At 38.9% G+C, this 18,893-nt stretch overlaps 2 protein-coding genes across 22 annotated transcripts in view; both read right to left on the bottom strand.

Annotated features, from left to right (window-relative positions):
- The window catches only part of mapk8ip3 (mitogen-activated protein kinase 8 interacting protein 3), a 28,828-nt gene extending 13,567 nt beyond the window's left edge, over positions 1-15,261 (bottom strand). For 5 of the 21 annotated variants that reach the window (XM_072442567.1, XM_072442565.1, XM_072442559.1 and 2 more), the window contains exons 1-15: positions 14,459-15,261; positions 10,623-10,743; positions 9,629-9,699; positions 8,706-8,797; positions 8,304-8,327; positions 6,790-6,931; positions 5,577-5,805; positions 4,979-5,081; positions 3,937-4,055; positions 2,829-2,840; positions 2,604-2,621; positions 1,696-1,753; positions 1,460-1,612; positions 337-394; positions 105-256 (exon numbers count right to left, since the gene is read on the bottom strand). In XM_072442567.1, the coding sequence (XP_072298668.1) occupies positions 105-256; positions 337-394; positions 1,460-1,612; positions 1,696-1,753; positions 2,604-2,621; positions 2,829-2,840; positions 3,937-4,055; positions 4,979-5,081; positions 5,577-5,805; positions 6,790-6,931; positions 8,304-8,327; positions 8,706-8,797; positions 9,629-9,699; positions 10,623-10,743; positions 14,459-14,764 (1,658 nt within the window). In that variant the 5' untranslated portion in view covers positions 14,765-15,261. The remainder of the gene's footprint in view (positions 1-104; positions 257-336; positions 395-1,459; positions 1,613-1,695; positions 1,754-2,603; positions 2,622-2,828; positions 2,841-3,936; positions 4,056-4,978; positions 5,082-5,576; positions 5,806-6,789; positions 6,932-8,303; positions 8,328-8,705; positions 8,798-9,628; positions 9,700-10,622; positions 10,744-14,458) is intronic. The other 16 variants (XM_072442578.1, XM_072442579.1, XM_072442564.1 and 13 more) reach the window with 12 other exon arrangements.
- A 646-nt stretch (positions 15,262-15,907) lies between these two features.
- On the bottom strand, positions 15,908-18,854 carry jpt2 (Jupiter microtubule associated homolog 2). The gene is made up of 5 exons (XM_072442581.1): positions 18,631-18,854; positions 17,883-18,034; positions 17,649-17,788; positions 17,036-17,066; positions 15,908-16,960 (listed from the first exon to the last, which is right to left on the bottom strand). Exons 1-5 carry the CDS (start codon positions 18,684-18,686, stop codon positions 16,743-16,745), a joined length of 597 nt encoding a protein of 198 aa, XP_072298682.1. The 5' UTR covers positions 18,687-18,854; the 3' UTR covers positions 15,908-16,742.
- Positions 18,855-18,893: the final 39 nt, after the last annotated feature.

Genomic DNA, 18,893 nt, shown 5'->3' on the forward strand with positions numbered 1-18,893 from the left:
ATATAAGAACATGTTACAGATATTTAATAAGTAGATCGATATCAGCGAATACGTTTGTCCCCAATAGGATGCTAACTGTAAATAAGCTGTAGTGAGTGTCTGACCTGATCATCTCGGTCCACCTGACGGCCTCCTGCAGCTCCATCAGCCGCTCCTTGTACTGGTTCCTCTCCATCAGCACGCGGGCCATTTCCACCCGGGTGAAGCGCCGCCGCTGGGTCATGGTCATGTCGCCGTCTTGCATGGGGGAGGAGAACTGGGCGGACATGAAGATGTGTTTAAGACTTCTGTGATTGAAACTAAACACAGTACGAATGCTATATTATGTTTACTCACGTCATCCCCGCACTCGTCTTTTGAGTCTCTTGAAGCTCCCAGCGCCTCTGCTCGTAGTCTGAAAAACAGCACAAAGATGCTACTGTATGCAATGTGTTTGAATTGCTTTAAGGAATTTACCCCAATTACCATACATGTCTAAGCATTACCTGTTAACAATAAATGATTCAGAACTATATCCCAGGTGTGAAAGAGTTGATATGCCCCCTCGTCCCAGTTTACTGTCTAGTGTGCGTGTTTCCGGATCCCTCGTCCATATAGTTCTAATCTATGATGCCCGTGGATCATGATGTTGTATTTTGGACATCTTAAATAGCAATATCGAACTAAAAGATTTTTAATTTGTGCCAAAATGACAACGTGACACTGTTTAAGAAAATCGAAGAAAAAAGTAAATATCAGTTTGCGTGACACGGGGAGGTGTGAAGACCTGGACAGTTCACAGGAGACTAAAGATGACTCAAATATGCATGAATCACTCTAAATAAAACTTCGAGTGGTTTGATGACAAGGGGGGATTATTATAATATGGTTAAAAACTCCTAAATGATTTTGCATAATAGGTCTCCTTTATTGGCTCGTGTGCATGATTATTTGTTGGTCTCTTTTTCACATTCCATCCGAAATGTGTTTAAATCAGCTGACCAGACACGTCACCGTAACATCACATGACATTTCTGAGGAAGGCAGCAGCCAAAACAACAAATACAGGTCTAACTATAAGAATCATGAACTTAGATATAAAGATATAAATGACCTAATGAACCTAGTCAGACTATTGTAGTCACCACCAAGCTGTAAACAAACAATTACAATTTGTGGGTAGTATCATGGTAACAACTCATAAAAACAAGACTCATCTGTCATTCTACTATATTTCATGGCCATGTGATCATTCCTAACACGGTTTGCCTCACTTGTCAGTGAACAAATATTTTCACTGTATGTGCAAACACAGGATTTTCTGTGCTTCAACAATAACATCCTTATGTACGTGTCATTCGGAGCTATCCCTTTCTCACCCTTCTGTGTGTGTTTCTAAGCTCGGCACGTAAAGCTTCTCATGTAAAAGAGCAGGGTTTGGTTACAGCCGGGTACAGTGACAGTGGTGCTCTGTGGGTACCTCTTCAGCTCCTCCTCCAGCTCCTTCACTCGGGTGTCCACTTTGTTTTTGGACTGCCTCAAGGCCTCCAGCTCCTCTCGAAGCACCTCATGTTCCCCCGAGAGCTCGTCCACTTTGGCTATAAGGTCATTCTTCACTATGTTCAAAGCATTTCTGTTACACAAAAGAAAATGTAATGATTATGAATAAGTATTACACTTATATAAGAGGGAAAATATCCAACTTGAGTGACTTACTTGGTTTCTAGGAGCTGTTTGTTCTCTGTTAGTAGGTTTTCTACCTCTTTGCCCATTCCTGCAATTACCATAATATGTCAGTCATAAACATTATCATCATGGGAAACAAACTATAATCAGGTTGTACAACACTTTCCTAACAATCAGGATTAAAAATTGTGATACTATAAAGTCCAGGTTCATGTAATTTTTAAGTGCAAGCAGCAAGCAACAAAAGCCAAGCGCACAAACAACTGCTTAAACTGAGGAGGCTTAAATGACATTATCATGTCAGAACTGAAAGAGTTAGCGGGGGATGTGTTTTTGCCCAAGGAAATGAGAGCTACTGTTTTTAGTGTAAAGTATGAGATAATCAGCTGGTATGGCTTCAGAACAACTCTCTTATTGTATTCCATACAGATGAATTGAGTCAGGTGCTGCTTCATAAATGTTTAAATTCCTCTCCAGAATTCTTGCTGAGCCAATTACATCATGGGGAAGATGAGTTTCTTTTTTACCCAAAACATTCTAAATAGCAATCTTTGCTGTTGTACTGATGTTTCTATTGAACAACATCACGGAACCAGAGTTATTTAGCCAATACAGAATTTAGAAGGAATCTACCAACAGTGTCCGAACATAGAAAATGACCTGATCGATTTAGGTCCAAACCAGTACCAGAGTAAATGTCTCTGTAAGGACTAAAATGAGAGAGCCGTTATTTCTGGACAGTTACTCTTTTGCAGGTTCAGCTCACTATGTACATTTTTGTTCCTGAGGGCCATCCCCAGTGAAAGATCAGCCAGTAATAAGAGCCCACTAAACTTCATGAATGAGCAGGTACAAAAGTGAGTGAAGCTGCTATTTTCAAAAGACAACAAGAAAAGCGTTAAGCAAGGTTCCTTTTCAAGGCATGTTTTTTGCCTTACCGAAGAAATCATCACGGACTGGAAGCCAAATAGACAGTGGTAAAGGAGCGAGAGAAGAAGAGGACAGACAAGATCGTGAGACGGTGCCAATAAGCAGTGTTAAATTCAGTGAGAGGAGCACAAAGTTAAGGAAAACTTTTATAACAACGTAGATTTTGGGGGAAAATGTCTGTTAAAAATAAATATACATGTATATAAAATATAAAAAACTGTATTTATACACACCTGAGAATTCACCTATAGACATCACCAACAGAAGCACACAAGGGAGGGAACAGAAAATTACACATTAGAGCTCGTTTTGTTTGTGGATTAATACAAAATAATTTAATGTCCAATAATGTCCAAATATGTATAAAAAAAATATAACGTATACAATTTTAAAACGTTAAATCTGTTTATGGGTACTTGATATTTGGGGATGTAACACCTTTTTTCTGTGCCGATCTTGTAGCAAAACAAAACAAATCTGATTTAAGATATTTTAACATATGCTGCAGAACATTCACGACAGAACTAGAATTATACTGTGATGTGACACTGCAGGATATCAAACTGACTAAAGCTACGTTCACACTGCGGCGGCCAAATCGCGCCCGACGCAGAAGTTAGACGCCTGTACATTTGAAGACAAACGCCCTGGACGCGCGTTCTCGATGCCCCGGACTCATGTCCTTAAAATACACTCAACAGCAGACGTGCGTCCGAGTCGTCCTGCGCACATGCGCAGTGGACGAGTTGTGCTGTGTTGCTTTTCTCGTGGTGTAAATGGAGGACCATGGCTTTGGTTTATTAACTTTACAAAGTCCAAAAGCGGAGGCGATGGGCTCCGGGGCCCGTCTGGGACCCGCATTTACTTCAGAGCTGAGCAGAGTTTAGTCAATATCATTATTTGCTCCAAGAGCTGCATCTTTTTTTTATCTTGCGGGGTTTGTTTTGGGTCTTTTTCCGGGTCGTTCTGGTGTTTAGGATCATCCTAGGATCATCTGTAATTTATTTTTGTGCACAGTCGAGTTGAATTTTGAAGAAAGAAATCATTTAGAAAGACATTTAAATGGATGTCACGTCAAGTACCCTTAATACATGTAGCCTATATTTATAAATTATATTGTCTTGTGTAGTAAAACGTTCGTCAACGGAGCACAGTGACCGGCGAGTGTTCAAATGTAATGCATGTGTGTTATTCACTTGAATACATGCAAAGAGGGGCTTTTGCTGAAACAACCTCACAAAGAACAGCAAAGCAAATGCAAATCATTTCACTGCTCACATGCTTCTGCCCCATTTCTGTCATTTCAGATATTTAGTGGCACATGAAGGGTTTGTTTTGTACCTAGAAGTTCTGCACCGGCGTCGACGTCTCCAATCACATCCGATTTGGCGTCTTTGAGCTCGTGATAGAGAGAGTCTGTGTTGATCCCAAAGGCTTCGTTGACAATGCCCTGAGAAGGACTGAAATACAAACACAAAATATATCTAAATATGAGAACGTTGGTTGACTAGCTGTGTGTATTTAGACTATGTGCTGCTGGGGTTGAGGTGATTGTGATTATTGCTTCATCAACTACAAACAATTGTGTAAATAAAGAAAGATTATAATGATATATTGGGCTAACCATTTTTTAGTCGACTTGTAACATAATTATTTCTTTTGTACATTGATACTTAAAACACATTATCAACCAAATAAAGGTCGAATCATGGTGATTGAAGGCTTCTAAATGTACAAATAAAGTGTATTATTCATTATTGTTGATTGATTATTGACATTTTGATTGAACAATGCCACTGTCTTTGCTATTAAAAAAACTATTAAAGCTATGAAAATAGAACTACATTTATTTTTTATAGTCGACTAATCGTGATAAGTTATGAATCGTTGCAGCCCTAAATTATATAGATGCTCGTTTTGCGCTTTGAAACTTGAAGCAATCACTCAATATTGCTAAACATAAAGCTACTCTTAAATGATAATGAAGTCTACAGACATCACACAAATGGAAAAAATTCCATTCAGACTTAATTTGGAAATGGACAAATTCTACAATCTATATATAATTAATTTGTATTATTATTATAATTTTTATGGATCATTTTTATGTTGCTATTGTCATTGTCAATATATATATATATATATAAAAGATAATGATTTTTGCATTAAATTAACGTTTTATTTATTTATTTTTTGCTTTCCACAATCAGTGAATTCATGGTTTTATGTTTTTAGGCTACATTTACACTATGCAATTGACAAACATAATTTTACATAATATGAACAGTATAAGTCTAACTTGTCAGCTGGGAAGGGAATGTGTTAATAAATTGTCAGGTTGGCTGGTCTTATTGTAAAGGACCCAAGCTTCCTTTGGTCTGACCTGTTGCCTCCTCCGTACAGACGAGGGTCCACGCACATGTCCAGCTCAGGGGTGGAATCAATGATCTCCTGAAACTCTGTCCACTCGTCACTGCTGCCCATTCCTGTTGAACGTGACAGAGGATTTTACTTTTGTGATTTCAATAATATGAAGCGGCAAACGCCTGTTCATCTTCTACTCTAACCAATGTCTAGGCTCAAGTGAGATAGTTTCCCTAACAAATATACTTAGCTATTATGTAATGACGTCATGAATGTACTTCTGGCTTCTATGGAGTGCCACCATTAGAGTTGCCCTTTACCAAACGACCAGAAAGACACAAACAGAACTAATACATACATCTATGATACAGTTGAATGGACATTAGACTATTTAAAGTGAAGAGACACTTTCCACTTTGTTTTGGATTCTGTAACATAATCAGATTAAGTTACAATTTCTGCTGCTCATATCATTTCATTTATTTATACAGGAAAATATTTAAATACAGGCTTGACTCAGTTCAAAGCTGCTGCAGCAACATTTACTACACAAATAGAAAACACGCTTGCCTGTATAAATTGAAGCCTCTCCTGGTGAAATCTATCCAGCCCCTTACCAATGCTGACGTTCTTGGTCTCCTGGCTGACCTGCACCTGCATGTTGCGACTCAGCCTCTTGGCTCCTTTGCGGCGGTTCCCTGTGCGCATTTCGAAGTCGGAGTTCGGGGGGAAGCCTTCGTTGATGGGGGTGACCGTGGCCGATGGGACGGACGAGGTGGGCGTGTTGGACTTGCTCCCCGCGCTGCTGGGTGTGGCGGCCACTGAGTCCGACTCTGACCCATCCTCCTTGTGGTGTATATTAAAAGAAAGGCTTATGTGAGCAAGCGAGGTACAACGGTCAGTGGTGTGGTCAAAGCATTGTAATGTGTTGAACGTAGAGAATCTTAAAGACATAAGTGATGTTGGCAAATCACAAATGTTTACAAATGAATCAAGCCAAACTACTTTTTTAATTTAAAATGGCCTTCCCTATGCACAGTATCTACATTTTTGGAAGAATTTGAAAAGCTCATCATTTGCTTTCTATCCATAAATATTGAAATAAATTTAGCAAAAATATCACCTATGCCTGTCTCATCCGTTTGAATGAATGTCCTGTTAACACTTAACAACTACACTTTTGATAGCTTTAATAAAGCATGAACAAAGACTTAATTACTAATGAACATGAATGAATGATTACTACTTTATTATACCTGAACCTTAACTCCTAACCCCTTCATTAAGTAGTTACTAAGCTTGACTCATTCTTTATAAACTAAGGTATTAGTTCATTATGAATAAAGTCTTTGTTTATGCTTTATTAAGGCTAATTAAGGTGTAGTTATTATATCTAACAAATTAAGTTTTCTGCATAATAATTACACACACAAAACATATTACAAGTTCAACCACTAAAACAGACGTCCACACCTTATGCAAACCTTTTTACACTGTACACCAAAGCTAAATAAGCATTACTAATCACGTTGCAGTAAAAAGCATAAACAAAAAAATGCTTGAAAACAGATTAAAGCTACATAAGACTAACATAAAAAGATACACCAAAGAACACCAACAGCCACACTATTTCCACTGTGGACAAAAAAGCACCGCCGCTTGCTTGGGTCAACAAACACTCTTCATATTGTTGCTATGTTATTTCCATTATCTTAAGCGTGACACAAGCAGGCGCGGGTGGTGCGGGGAGTGCCGGTCGGGCCCTCACTCCCCGCGCTCACGGCACACTGTGGGCTGCATGGAGGCGCGCGCACACAGGCACGGTCCCACCTGATAGGCACAGCTGAAGGCCTCACTTCCGACCTGCCAGACGTCTTTGCCGGGCACCATCCTAGCCCCCCCGAGACCCCCACGTACCATGCCTTCACCGGTGGGGTACAGGCTCAGCGAGGGAGGCCGGTCCGCTTTGCTGCTGCCACACAGGGGGAAAAGAGAAACGTCAGTGAGGCGGTGGTGACGTTTTTTTTACATTGTGTAGAGGTGGGCAATATATCGAAATCTAGAATGTGAACGTCGTTTTGAAGATATTTATGATTTTATTTATATTTGAAGTACATTGTTTTATAGTGAAAACATGCTACAAAAAGAGTTGATTAAAACAACTAAAAATAAAGTATAAGGTGATATTTCTGCATTTTGGTAATTTCACAGATTGTTGGATTGGCATAATATCATCTGACTATGGTTATAATTAGCTACTCAAAAAAATATTGACATTTTTGTCAATATCGCCCAGCCCTACCTGAGTGTCATCAGCAAATATACAAGTGCAAACTCAGGCACAATGCAATCAAAGATAAAGATAAACTTTGATAAACTTTGCCTTAAGGTTCAAAAGATATAGAGTTGTTACCAATAATAATAATCAAAAATACACATGCGCTATGCTAATAAAGATATACTCTTAATGGAGCGTTAGGTGCATAACATTTCTGGTGGAGGGTCTGCCATCTGCTTATCTCCATGGAGTTTGCCTGGAATGTTTCACAGTTACAGGTCAGATCTGTGGAGAGGCGACTGCTCTCAGAAAGAATGCATAGTATTTTCGGCGTATACTGTGGAACATTCTAGGCAGAGCAATTACTTCTCCATTGAAACAAGCAAGTTGCCGACAAGAAAAAAAGCACTGGCCAATATATACATGAACAAGTGTTATGTCATGTTTATCACATTGCCCAAGAAACAAAAGAAAAAAGGTTAATGGGTGCTTACTTATTGTAATTATAATAAAAGTAACAATGCATTTTAACTGATTCTTTTTTAATATAGATGTGGAGAATATTGTCTACAAGATAATATAAACCTTGTTATTCTGAAGAGATTCAAAATGAGAATATTGAGTATATTGTTAATACTAAAAAAGAGAGTCAAACAATGATATGAGGTGACATTTCTGCCCTTTCGGGGTTAATTTTGCCATAAATTCACTTTGTGTGCAGTACAAGTTAGTTAAAGGCAAAATATCCCCCGAAATATGTACCATCAATATTCACCACCCCTATTGTTATAGGTATATGATACAGTTTGTTTCAATCATGAGATGACAAAGGTAAAAGATGCAATATTATGATCAACAGGCAGAGCACGCACAAAAAGCATGGAAGGAAGAACAGGCGGGCAAAATGGGCAGAACCTGCTAATTTCATAATGCTTTTAGACTCCAGAGTAACTTTATTAATAAGAACGGTGGGGCAAGCAAGGCTATCTGATAATAAAACAACAGGCCAATTCATGTTTGAAGGGGAAAAGGCTTAGGGAAAGTATTGGGGCCAGGTTAAGTTTACCTTTTCCTCCATTTATGGCGTTGACTGTGCGCCCAACAGTACAGAGTGTGAGCCAGACATATAGACATATAGTGATTAGAGAGGAGCATGCAACCACAAGAAACTAATACAAACGTGTAATCTGACATGTAAGCAAGCATAAACTATAGGTGATATGGTGTCAAATTGTGAATTACTGAATGTATTTATGTTTATACAGTAGTTTAGGCTGCGTTCACACTTCGATTTCGGTTTTGTCCTGATGTAGTCCTGATATTGTTCTTGCCGTGTCCAGTTTAGTCTAAATAATGTTGAAGTGTGCGCAAGTGTGAACACAGCCATAGTCTAAAAACATTGAAGTTAAAGCAACATTGGCACTGATGAGGTTAATTATGATGTGTCAGAAAGGGGGGGATAGCTTACGTTCGTCCACAGCCGGTGCCCTCTGATTGGCTGTTGCTTCCTGTCTGTTGCAGTTTGGACCGTTCTATGTGCTCCACGTAGGTTTGGATCATCTGTAACAGAAATAGTTCATTTTAAACTCTTTGCAGCGGTCCACATGTATCGCTCGCTTACCTCTGAGCATCCTACTTTGAGTTTATAAGCGCTTTTCACAAGTTTTAAAGACCAGAGTGACGATAAAGCTAACAACTAGCATGCTAACAGCGCGCTTCCTGCTTCAAGGAGAATTAAAGGTTTTATCATTAGATGTCAAGTCTTCACGTCACTCTCATTTTCACCCAAATAGCTACTTTTACAATATAACTTTGCTTGATTACAAATTGTACCTCTTTTCTATAGTTCTTTTCTTCTTTCTATCACACCTGCTCTTGCTAAACAATAAACTCTAATCTAATAAAAAACACTCTTTCTTCATCATGTCATTTCAGCTTCATGCAAGATTTGTACTATGCCTTTATTGCATTTCTGATATCTCCTCCTCACTCTGTCCTTTTTCCACATCTCTAACATTTGTATTTTAATCAAAGACTTTACTTGTGCGCATACATCTGTATAATGACACCCTGCTACATATAATGGCACCCTGCTACATATAATGGCACCCTGCTACATATAATGGCACCCTGCTACATATAATGGCATCCTGCTACATATAATGGCACCCTGCTACATATAATGGCACCCTGCTACATATAATGGCACCCTGCTACATATTCATTTAAAGGTGCATAATGTAACTTTTCTGGTAGAGAGTTCAAATTTGGCAAAGAAATCTCGACTGAGAAAAGGCTCCACCAGAGGAAATTACATAGCTTTTATTTCCATATATTTCAATTACTATTCTATTTGCTCTTTGTAAAGTGAAAGGTTACGTTTGTTCTTACCTCAGTGTGCCGCTGGTGCAGAGCATTGTACTCTTTCTTCATGTCAGATTCTCGCTCCTCCAATCGTGTTACTTGTGGACAGAGGACATTCAATATTAAAGTACAGAATTATAGACACAAAATATGCTTTACTATCAGGAAAAGCATTCGTGTTGATGGTATACAAGCGCCTGCAGATGACGTCCCACCAGTGCAGAGATGTGGCGGAGAATATGCATCAAAACTAACCGCCTCGGCCGCAATGAATACACTTCATCAGAGTTTCAGAGTTTGTGGATGTACACATTTTTGAATAGTAATTTAGTATTTTACTGGATTTACACAGCTCCAGATTGAAGTGGATTTTTGCAACTAAACAGATCAGTAGCAAATCAAGTCTTATTAAACGGCTATTATTATTTTTGTTTAGTTTGGGTTTTGTTTATTGGGGGGTTAAAACTTTGCCCCATAACATTTCAATAATTATAATAAGGTTGTGTATTGCCTATGTATTCTTTTAACTAGGTGAGAAAGGATAGTTTGAAGAGAAATAATTGACTGCTTAGAAATGTTAAAGCTAAACCAACTATTTTCATGTATTTTTAATCATATATCTATGAGTGAAAAAGCATTACATCAAATCTGTTAGAGCACAACATGTTTATCAAGCTCACATCATTTTAATTGTCAATATCAGTGAATGGTAATATTAAAGGGTTTGATTATAAAATGTATTTACCATCTCCAGGCACACTTTTTCATGATATAAGAAGGTAGAAAGTAAATCCGATTTCCAGATATTTGAGCTTTATTGCCCAATCTATGCAATCTAAACCCGTTTTCTAATGTTTAATCTGATTATTTTTGTGAGATGCATTGTTATTTATGGCTTGATATAATTCATCATCATCAGGCTTGCTGCCATTCATTACTGCTATCTCTCCTCTGCCAATATGACGTCATCGCGTGGGTGCATAAGCTTTACACAACACATTAAAATGATCCGTAAACTCACTCTGGTCACAGTAGTTCTTGGACTTGAGCTCCAGCTGTTTGGACTGCAGTTCCAGAGAATCCACATGCACCTGGAGGTCTTTCTTCTCCGCTTCCAAGGCATCCTCAAACTCTATAAATTTCTAGAGGAAAAAAAAAAGAGAAGAATATTGTAACTTTTAGTCAATACGGTGATTTTAATTGTATATAACTTGACAAGGAGCATTTTTATTAAAATAGAAATATCTAAAAAAAATAAGTATCAAATTGCTCACCACATACCGGTAGTCATTTTCTGTATTTATATATTTGATGAACAATATTCAAATGTTACGGTATCTAATTCAGCATACATGAAATTATGGTGTTTTCATTGCACAAGGCACGGACTATTTACAGATAAACTGAATTTGTTTTATAAAAAGAAGTATTGTAATGGTAATATCCGTGCAATAAGCGTCACATGGAGCATCATATCTTGAGGGCATGTTTACGAAGTAAGTAAATTCATGCTAGAAAAAAAGAGTAGCTGTGGCTAGTTTTCCTTTAAATTGCCTGTTAGTTTGTTTTTTCTAAGCATTTCACAATGACATTCTTTCTCATTGGAGTAAAAAAGAGCAGAGTGGTAATTCTGTAATCCTCTGGCCGTAGAAAAACCCTGGAAGTGGAACTAAGACGCAGCAGAAATGCAATATTTATAGCGGCAAATTCCTTAGTACAAGACATAAAAGAACATTTTTTTTTCCTTACAGTCTATAATGTTATGAAATGTGTTAACAATATTCAAAACGTCCTGATGTGGACTTGGATTAGACCTGTTTTTGTTCCAGGCAGTCCTAAATGGTGGTAACGCATCTTTATTCACAATTGCTTCTTATAATCTATTTATTTTTAAAGGCAATGGGTTTTACTGTGAAATTGTGATTTAAAATAGCATTAAAATATAAGTAGGTCAATTCATTTTATATGACATTAAATGCTCATCACAGGCCCTTTCTCTAAATTTAAGCCACTATCTCACATTTTCATTTTAGACCAGCTTAATGCAAATTAGTGAGTCACTAGCTGAGAGCTTTTGGTGACACAAATAGAAATCACAGGAAGACAAGAAGTGTTAATAAATCTGCCATCATGTTTGAACAATGTGTGATAACATTTGTGAAAGTCTATGGGAGCAAGAAAGAACATACGAAGTGACAGAAACTGATCAATTCTACGGGCAATGCAAATCTCATTGTTAAATACTACGTCAGAACAGCTTTTGGGGCAAGATTTTTCTAACGGTATCTATTTATTCATTTATTTTTATTACCGGTAATTACAGACAGACACTTAGTTCCTTCTCTCACTCTGATGTTGACCCTTGACAGTTTAACAACGGTTTACAATTTTTTTTGCAGCATTTGCAAAATACTGGTGAAAAGGGTGTCTTCCAGAATTAGAAGAGATTTAGAGCAGGTACAATAAACTCTGCAAGATTACATTATATCTGCTAATATTTGACAACTATTTAATTGGTGAAATTTTGACTTAAAGGAGACATAATATGCTTTTTCCCCCAAACATATGTATATTATTGTCCATTTTGCACACTGTAAACTGCAAAATTGATCTAAAATGGCAGTGATTGAAATGGCTGGGATCATGGACTTCCTGTTTAAAAAATGGAGAACTGATAAAGTGACATAGTAAGTCATAGAAGCAAGCAGTATATTTCCTCTTACTTGGTTTTGTTGTTGAAAAATAGCTACACAACATTCTTGAACCTGGAGTCAAATGTATTTCAATAAACACAAATTTGTACAGGGAAATGGGCGGGGATAGTGGGTAGAAATGTCACTCAAACATGCATGAATCCATCTAAATGCAACTCTGACTAAACGACTGAAAAGAGAACACCGTTTTAACGTGGCTAAAATCTCTTAACGGTTGATTTAGCAGAATAATGTCCCTTTTAATCCTTTACTGGTTTAACCGTTCAGCTCTGCAAAATACAAACAACCTCTGACACAATATGACAGGGAGTTTTGTCTGCGTGCACCATTCGCTGGGGTCTAATAACCTTGTAACATGAGCTGCCTTCTTTCTTGTCGCGGTGGAGGAGGGCGTGTGATTGTTTTGCTTCGGATGCTGATTCTCTCACTCTCACTGGGCCTTTGTACAACCCGATTCCTCTGTCACTCCTACTGCAGCCCTTTAACTCCAGTCTAAACCCGCCTGTCTGTTTCTCGTCTCACACCAAAGAAAACTATTGATTTACTGAGATATCCTTCCCCCACACAGACTGTTTTTGGTTCATTTGTTGCTACATGTGTTATCTAATTCTCTGGCTAATTGAATGTTTGTGTTACGCTGCGTTTTGAGTACGTTGGCATCAGTATTGTCACGATACTAACATTTCAAACTTTGACAGTTGATATTCAATAAAAAAAATAAAGTAGTCGTTTTTTTAATACTATCACGTGGTCTTGTATTAGTTCTGATATAGATCAAGACCACACCAAAGACGTTAAAATGGCATTTAACTGTATGAAACCTGGACTAGATCAGAACTAATCCAAGACTAGAACAGGACCAAAACAAGTCTACATTAGGACTAAACCAGGATAAAACCAAGACCAAACCAGGACCAGAATGAACGCATCTTAAAACCTTTCAAGAAAGGTCTGATTTTGTCATATTTACTGTATGTGGTTTATTTTTCCGACACTGATGCCATTTCAAATGAGTATCTAGTACCTGCATGACAATTTTTGGACATCCATAGCTGGCATTGTACTTATTTGTGACAATACTAAAACAAATGTATAGACTCCCTAATAGTGTAAATAATGATATGCAATAACTCAGTGTTTTAAACCCCAAAAAGTTGGTAATTTTATACAAAATCTACTTTCTATGATAAAAAGGATTATTTTCTTTTTAGCTGGATGACCAATCCTTACTGCAATGTCATATAATTGTGATGCAAAATATGTGTTGTTGCAACAATAGTGATCTTATTTGATTGATTTGATTGAACGTGTAAAACACTCATGAGGAAAATGTATTTGGTTAGATGTAAACAAGTGAGGGTGCATTTATCACTTTGCATAGCTATTACTAGGTATTTGCATAATAGTTACTGCATGACAACTGCAGTATTTACATTTTATCACTGTGCACTATATCTATCAGAAAATGTCTATAAAGTAGGAAAGAAAAATAAAGGACAAAGAGTTTGTCTGTTAATCACAAGCAAATTAACAGTTTTGATTAAGACTAAATGAATATAAATTAACTGTAACATATATATATATATATATATATATATATATATATATATATATATATATATATATATATATATATATATATATATATATACATATATATATATATATAACCACCACTAGTAACTATAGCTATTTCTACACTCAAATACACACCTTCAACCAAGCAGATTGAAGAACTACAACAAAGCTTTACAATCAATTAAAAATAGTATCAAATGTCACATCACATGCCTGTCCATTGCTTATGTCTGCTGACCTTTATATGGCCTTTCTGATTGATTACTGTCTGTATTCTGGACACAGTTGAAAACACTGACCCTTTTAGAAAATTGGGAGAAATTGATTGCTTTGGTGTGTTCAGAAGTAAATAATTATTGACATAGAAATAGACAAAAACGAAATGGACACATGAGATTATAAGCATATATAGGACAAACACAGTAAAAAAGTAAATAAACCAGCAAAACAAATGAATGCCCCGCGTCACGTGCACGCAGCATGCCCCCGTGCGCTTCACGTTGGCACAGCTGGATGCGGGATGCGCTCCGAGGCCTAGTCCTGACAGCGCCGTGTGTGCACCCACCTCCTCCGCCTGTTTACGCAGCGCCTTCTCCCGCTCGTACTGCGTGATCAGCTGCTCGTTGTCCTCCTTCAGCAGCTCCAGCTCCACGAGGTGCTCCTGGTTCTCCGTCAGCACCGCGTCCAGGTTCTCCAGCACGTTGACCACCAGCGGCATCAGCTCCTTCACCACCTCCTCGTCGTAGCTGCGGATGAGGCGCTCGAACTCGCGGTAGATGGTGCTGGCCAGGCCCGACACGCGCTCCGACATGACGGTGCCGGAGCCGTAGTCGTCCTGGTACACCACCTCGTCTAGCTGCAGGTCCATCATGTTGGCGCCTGCTGCTGGGTGCTGCTGGGTGCTGGGTGCTGAGAGGCGGCACGGGGTTTATTTACAGGCCTAGAAAGCGGCGAATGACACGGGGCTGTGGATGTGGGGTGTTCCGCGGATGGATCAAGTCATATTCGGGAGTGACAGTGTCAGCACGGGAACGAGGCTGGATACTGTACCGCGGGTTATCTGACGGTAGAGGCTGTTATTCCATGTTAGTAGTCCATAGCAAAGCAAACGTCTTTATTGCACCTGTCCCTCAGCGGCAGCAGCCATGGACCCCAGCCATTGCAGGCGGCGGGGAAATAAATAATTAAATAAATAGCTTAATAAATAGTATTGTTCTTCTCACTAAAAGCGCGGGTCCGCTCTTAATGCGTCGTGAGGTCCATCGTGTTTCCTTGAACCCCCTTCTAGCGGGCAGCACGATGCCGCCGGGCCAGGGTTGATGGTGCGAAAGCCCCGCTGTGGGAGAGGCTCACCTCCGCTTCAGATGGAGAAGCTGCTGACCCACGCTGTGACGTCACATCGTCTGCAGCGCCAGCCAAGCGTCACTACGTCACCGCGTCGACGCTCCAATCGGAAGCGCTTCCTAATCAAAAATCCTTTACTTACATAGCATGTTTTATTAACAGAATAGTTTCCAAAGTGCTAAAGAAAAGTATAATAAAGTATGAATAGGATATTTGGGTATAACAGAGGCAGTTAACACGGGTGGATTAACTTCTGCCAGTGTACAGGACAGATCTACAAATTATAAACTTTATTTTGAAGGGAATAAAGAAGTTTCATCAGGTTATAAATAGATCCATGGGTTATATGCACACAATTTATGTATATATATATAATAATTAATAATAATTATATTATATATAATTCTGCATCCGCAGGCGCAAGGTGGAGATCCAATTTATTAAGAAATTGTTCGTTGTCGATCATATGCCAGTCTGAATGAGTCAAAACATGTTAAGGGGGAAACGACTGATACATGCCTGCTTCCCGTTTACCCAATTTAGCTCAAGAGGATGACAGACCATTATAAATCAAATAAACTACTTGCTTTTCTTCATCTTTTCGGTAGATGGCAGTGCTACATAACATTCTCCTACACATAGCAGGATAAAGCACAAAACACACACAATATCAAAATTCAGAACAAGTTTATTGCAATTCACAGGATTCTGTCTGCTGTGTTCATTGCTGACAAGGCAACACTACTGGACAAGGTAGCACCTAAAAACCATAACTGGGGTAACACAGTGATGTGATGAATAGAAAGTCCATTTGATGTCAGGCGGTCAAAGCACTGTCTTCTGCCGTTTTAATTTAAAACATAATCAAAGGTCTACCTCATGCAAGAACTCACTTTAACAAACAAAGCAATGAGAACAAGCAGAAAATTACCTGCACAATGTACAGATAAAACATTACAAAAGGACATTTGGATGCAATTGATTTGTCTGTTTGATTTTTGGTTTTTCTTAACATTGTGCTCCGACAGTCATTTGAATGTACAGTAAAATCAAGGGTGTACATGGATGGTTTCTGTAAGGCAGTTGGCCAAAACATAATTCAGTTAAAGTAGCAACTCGCACATAGAAGTGGCACTAGTAAAGACTTCCTGGAACTATTAATAGTTTTTAATCTAGGACACTGGAAGTAACATTCAGAAATGTTAAGGCTAAATTTTACATCAACAAATTTGACACATCCAAGATATTCAAGTGGGATACAGACAAATGTGCAGTGATTTGTAAGTCAGATGATTGAGAACGCATCCGTATTGGACAGTACAGGACTGCTTACATACAATTAGTGAACAAGGCCTAGTAAGAGAGACTTGAGTGCGAGCGGTTGAGGCAAACTGAAAGGCCAAACTCTTGTGATGTGACGATGAGATAATCATTGAGATTTGGACATTGGAATGAAAGAAGGATACAGACAAACAATCAGGCCAGAGCGGTGAATTCAGAGGCAATCAATAGAAGACAACACTGGACTTCCCTCCCGGGGGATTGAGGACCCGGTTATGAGAGCGAGGCAGTGGACCAAGATGAGGCTCGTGGTTCTTCAGGGAGGTCTCATCGGTCACTGGCTCAGGCACAGATGGGACGGTGGGCACCTCTTTGGCTGGCTCTGCTGCTGGAACCGGGGCCTCTGCCTTTGCCTCAGGCTTGCTCACTACGGGCTCAAGTGCTTTGAGAGAATACAAACGTTTAAAAACTTTGAAGTTTAATATAGTATATCTATAAAATGTGGATCATTACTTACCTGGTGACTCTGGTCCAACTTTTAGATTGTCCTGGAAATAGAGAATAGCTTAAAATCTTAATTTCCAGTCCAAGCACTAAAGACATAATAATGCTGGTTTGTAAGACCACGGTTGGCCACAAAGTCCACAGTCTAAACATTTGCTGGACAAACATTTTACATCTTATCATGGTCAAAACAACTACAGTGTTGAAATTAATTATACAGTGAATGGCATTTAAATAGTTGCCATTTTTAAATGCTGCTTTAAGTTTTCCCTCTCACTTCAAAAATGTTAAGCCACGATCTGTCCTTACCCATCCCTGCAATGCCACCACATAAAACCTGTGACGTGATTTAAAAAAAAATAAAGTTCTCATACATTTAGTTTAAATTTTCAACCCCATTGTCAACAAAACAAAACGTTGCCAGACTTCTAGTTCTTTCCTAAAAGAGCCCAAGGGCCATTATCCTTTTTTGCATTTGCAAGAGGGATTTACAACTACTTATTTCATATAACTAGCAATCTTTTTTATTTTAAGTATTTTTTGCCCGTAGGCTTTATTAGACAAGACAGCTCAACGTAAATAGAGATAGGATTCGAACTCATGACACTGCGGCCAGATCACCATACCTTTGGCTTGTTGGGGTGGCTGGGGCTTTGAGCCGGTGAAGAGTCTGTTGACCCAAATATGACACTTGTACCTCCAGGTGGACCCACAGGCTTCTGGGGCTGAGCTGGAGGTTGGCCAAATATATTACTACTCTTCCCACCTATGAGACGGTAAAAATGTATAGCAATTCAATGTAAACTATTTGGTTAATTAAGAATTCATTCAATCATCAATAAAATGACATGTAACGTCACCTGGAGGGTGTGAGCGTCTTTGAGACTTCTGAGTCTCCTCGGGAGCATCAAACACTGAAGAGGCCATCTTGTTGGGCTTTCTTTGAGCTGAGGCATCATCTTCATATCCACCAAAAATGTTACTAGAGGTACCTCCAGGAGGCCTCAACACTCTGTCAAATAAAGTCAGTGCTATTGTTACATATGCCATATCGTCAAATAAAACATGACAAGCCGTGTAATATGGGACTATCAGTACAAACACTGCAAATGTGAAACTGCAATGTAGCAGGAGGCCACGCAGAAGGCACCACACGACTACCGTTAATTGATAACAGACATTTAAAATGGTATGGTAAATGAACATCAGAATACTTTAGCATTTGGTTGCAGGTTGAATACTGTAGAGTCAAAAACAATTTGTAAGAATGTGAAGTTTTAGTAGATATGAAAGTTCCCGGTTTTTGTATGCGCGCTAATCCTGCGTTTTGAAGCATTTCACTTCCGCACCAGAAAACGCCTGCTCAGTTAGCCTTTAGCTAAAGCTAGGCTAGCACTTTACCATGAACTTTGCTTTCGTTTGTATAAGACAGTAAGGTAAACGTAGATATAAACAAGACCGCCCCTTTCAGTGGGAATCATACATATACTGAACGCTTTATTGTTGTTTTGTTGTTGAGCAACGAATATTTAACCATATTCTCGTGAGACTCGCTGAAGTATTTTCACGACGCCACAGACAGACAGACAAACGACGTGTATGCATTACCTCGAGCTCGACTTTGCTGAGCTATCTAGCCCCTGAAACATATTTGTCGAAGTCATCTTGGCTTTTAATGGAGCTTATGTTTTCACGAACTCCTGCCAGCTAGACAGCAGTGTGTATCCGACAGGTCAGAAGCAGTAGTCCGAGGAATGTCCGCCCAGGACCACAGAGGAATATAACCGAGGCTCCGCCAATCACCGAAAGCCGCGAGGAGGTGAGCTCGGTCTGCACTCAGCATATGCCCGGCGATAGTCTTTTAGTCTTAA

This window comes from Eucyclogobius newberryi, unplaced genomic scaffold, assembly GCF_026437365.1.
Source record: "Eucyclogobius newberryi isolate DKJ021-1_F unplaced genomic scaffold, fEucNew1.0.hap1 SCAF_13, whole genome shotgun sequence".
Taxonomy (NCBI): domain Eukaryota; kingdom Metazoa; phylum Chordata; class Actinopteri; order Gobiiformes; family Gobiidae; genus Eucyclogobius; species Eucyclogobius newberryi.

Coding starts and splice junctions, on each gene's coding strand:
- jpt2 (XM_072442581.1), bottom strand. CDS start 18,686: ATGACTTCGACAAATATGTTTCAGGGGCTAGATAGCTCAGCAAAGTCG. Junction 18,035..18,630: donor TCAGCAAAGTCGAGCTCGAG/GTAATGCATACA, acceptor TTTATTTGACAG/AGTGTTGAGGCCTCCTGGAG. Junction 17,067..17,648: donor GCCACCCCAACAAGCCAAAG/GTATGGTGATCT, acceptor CTCTATTTCCAG/GACAATCTAAAAGTTGGACC.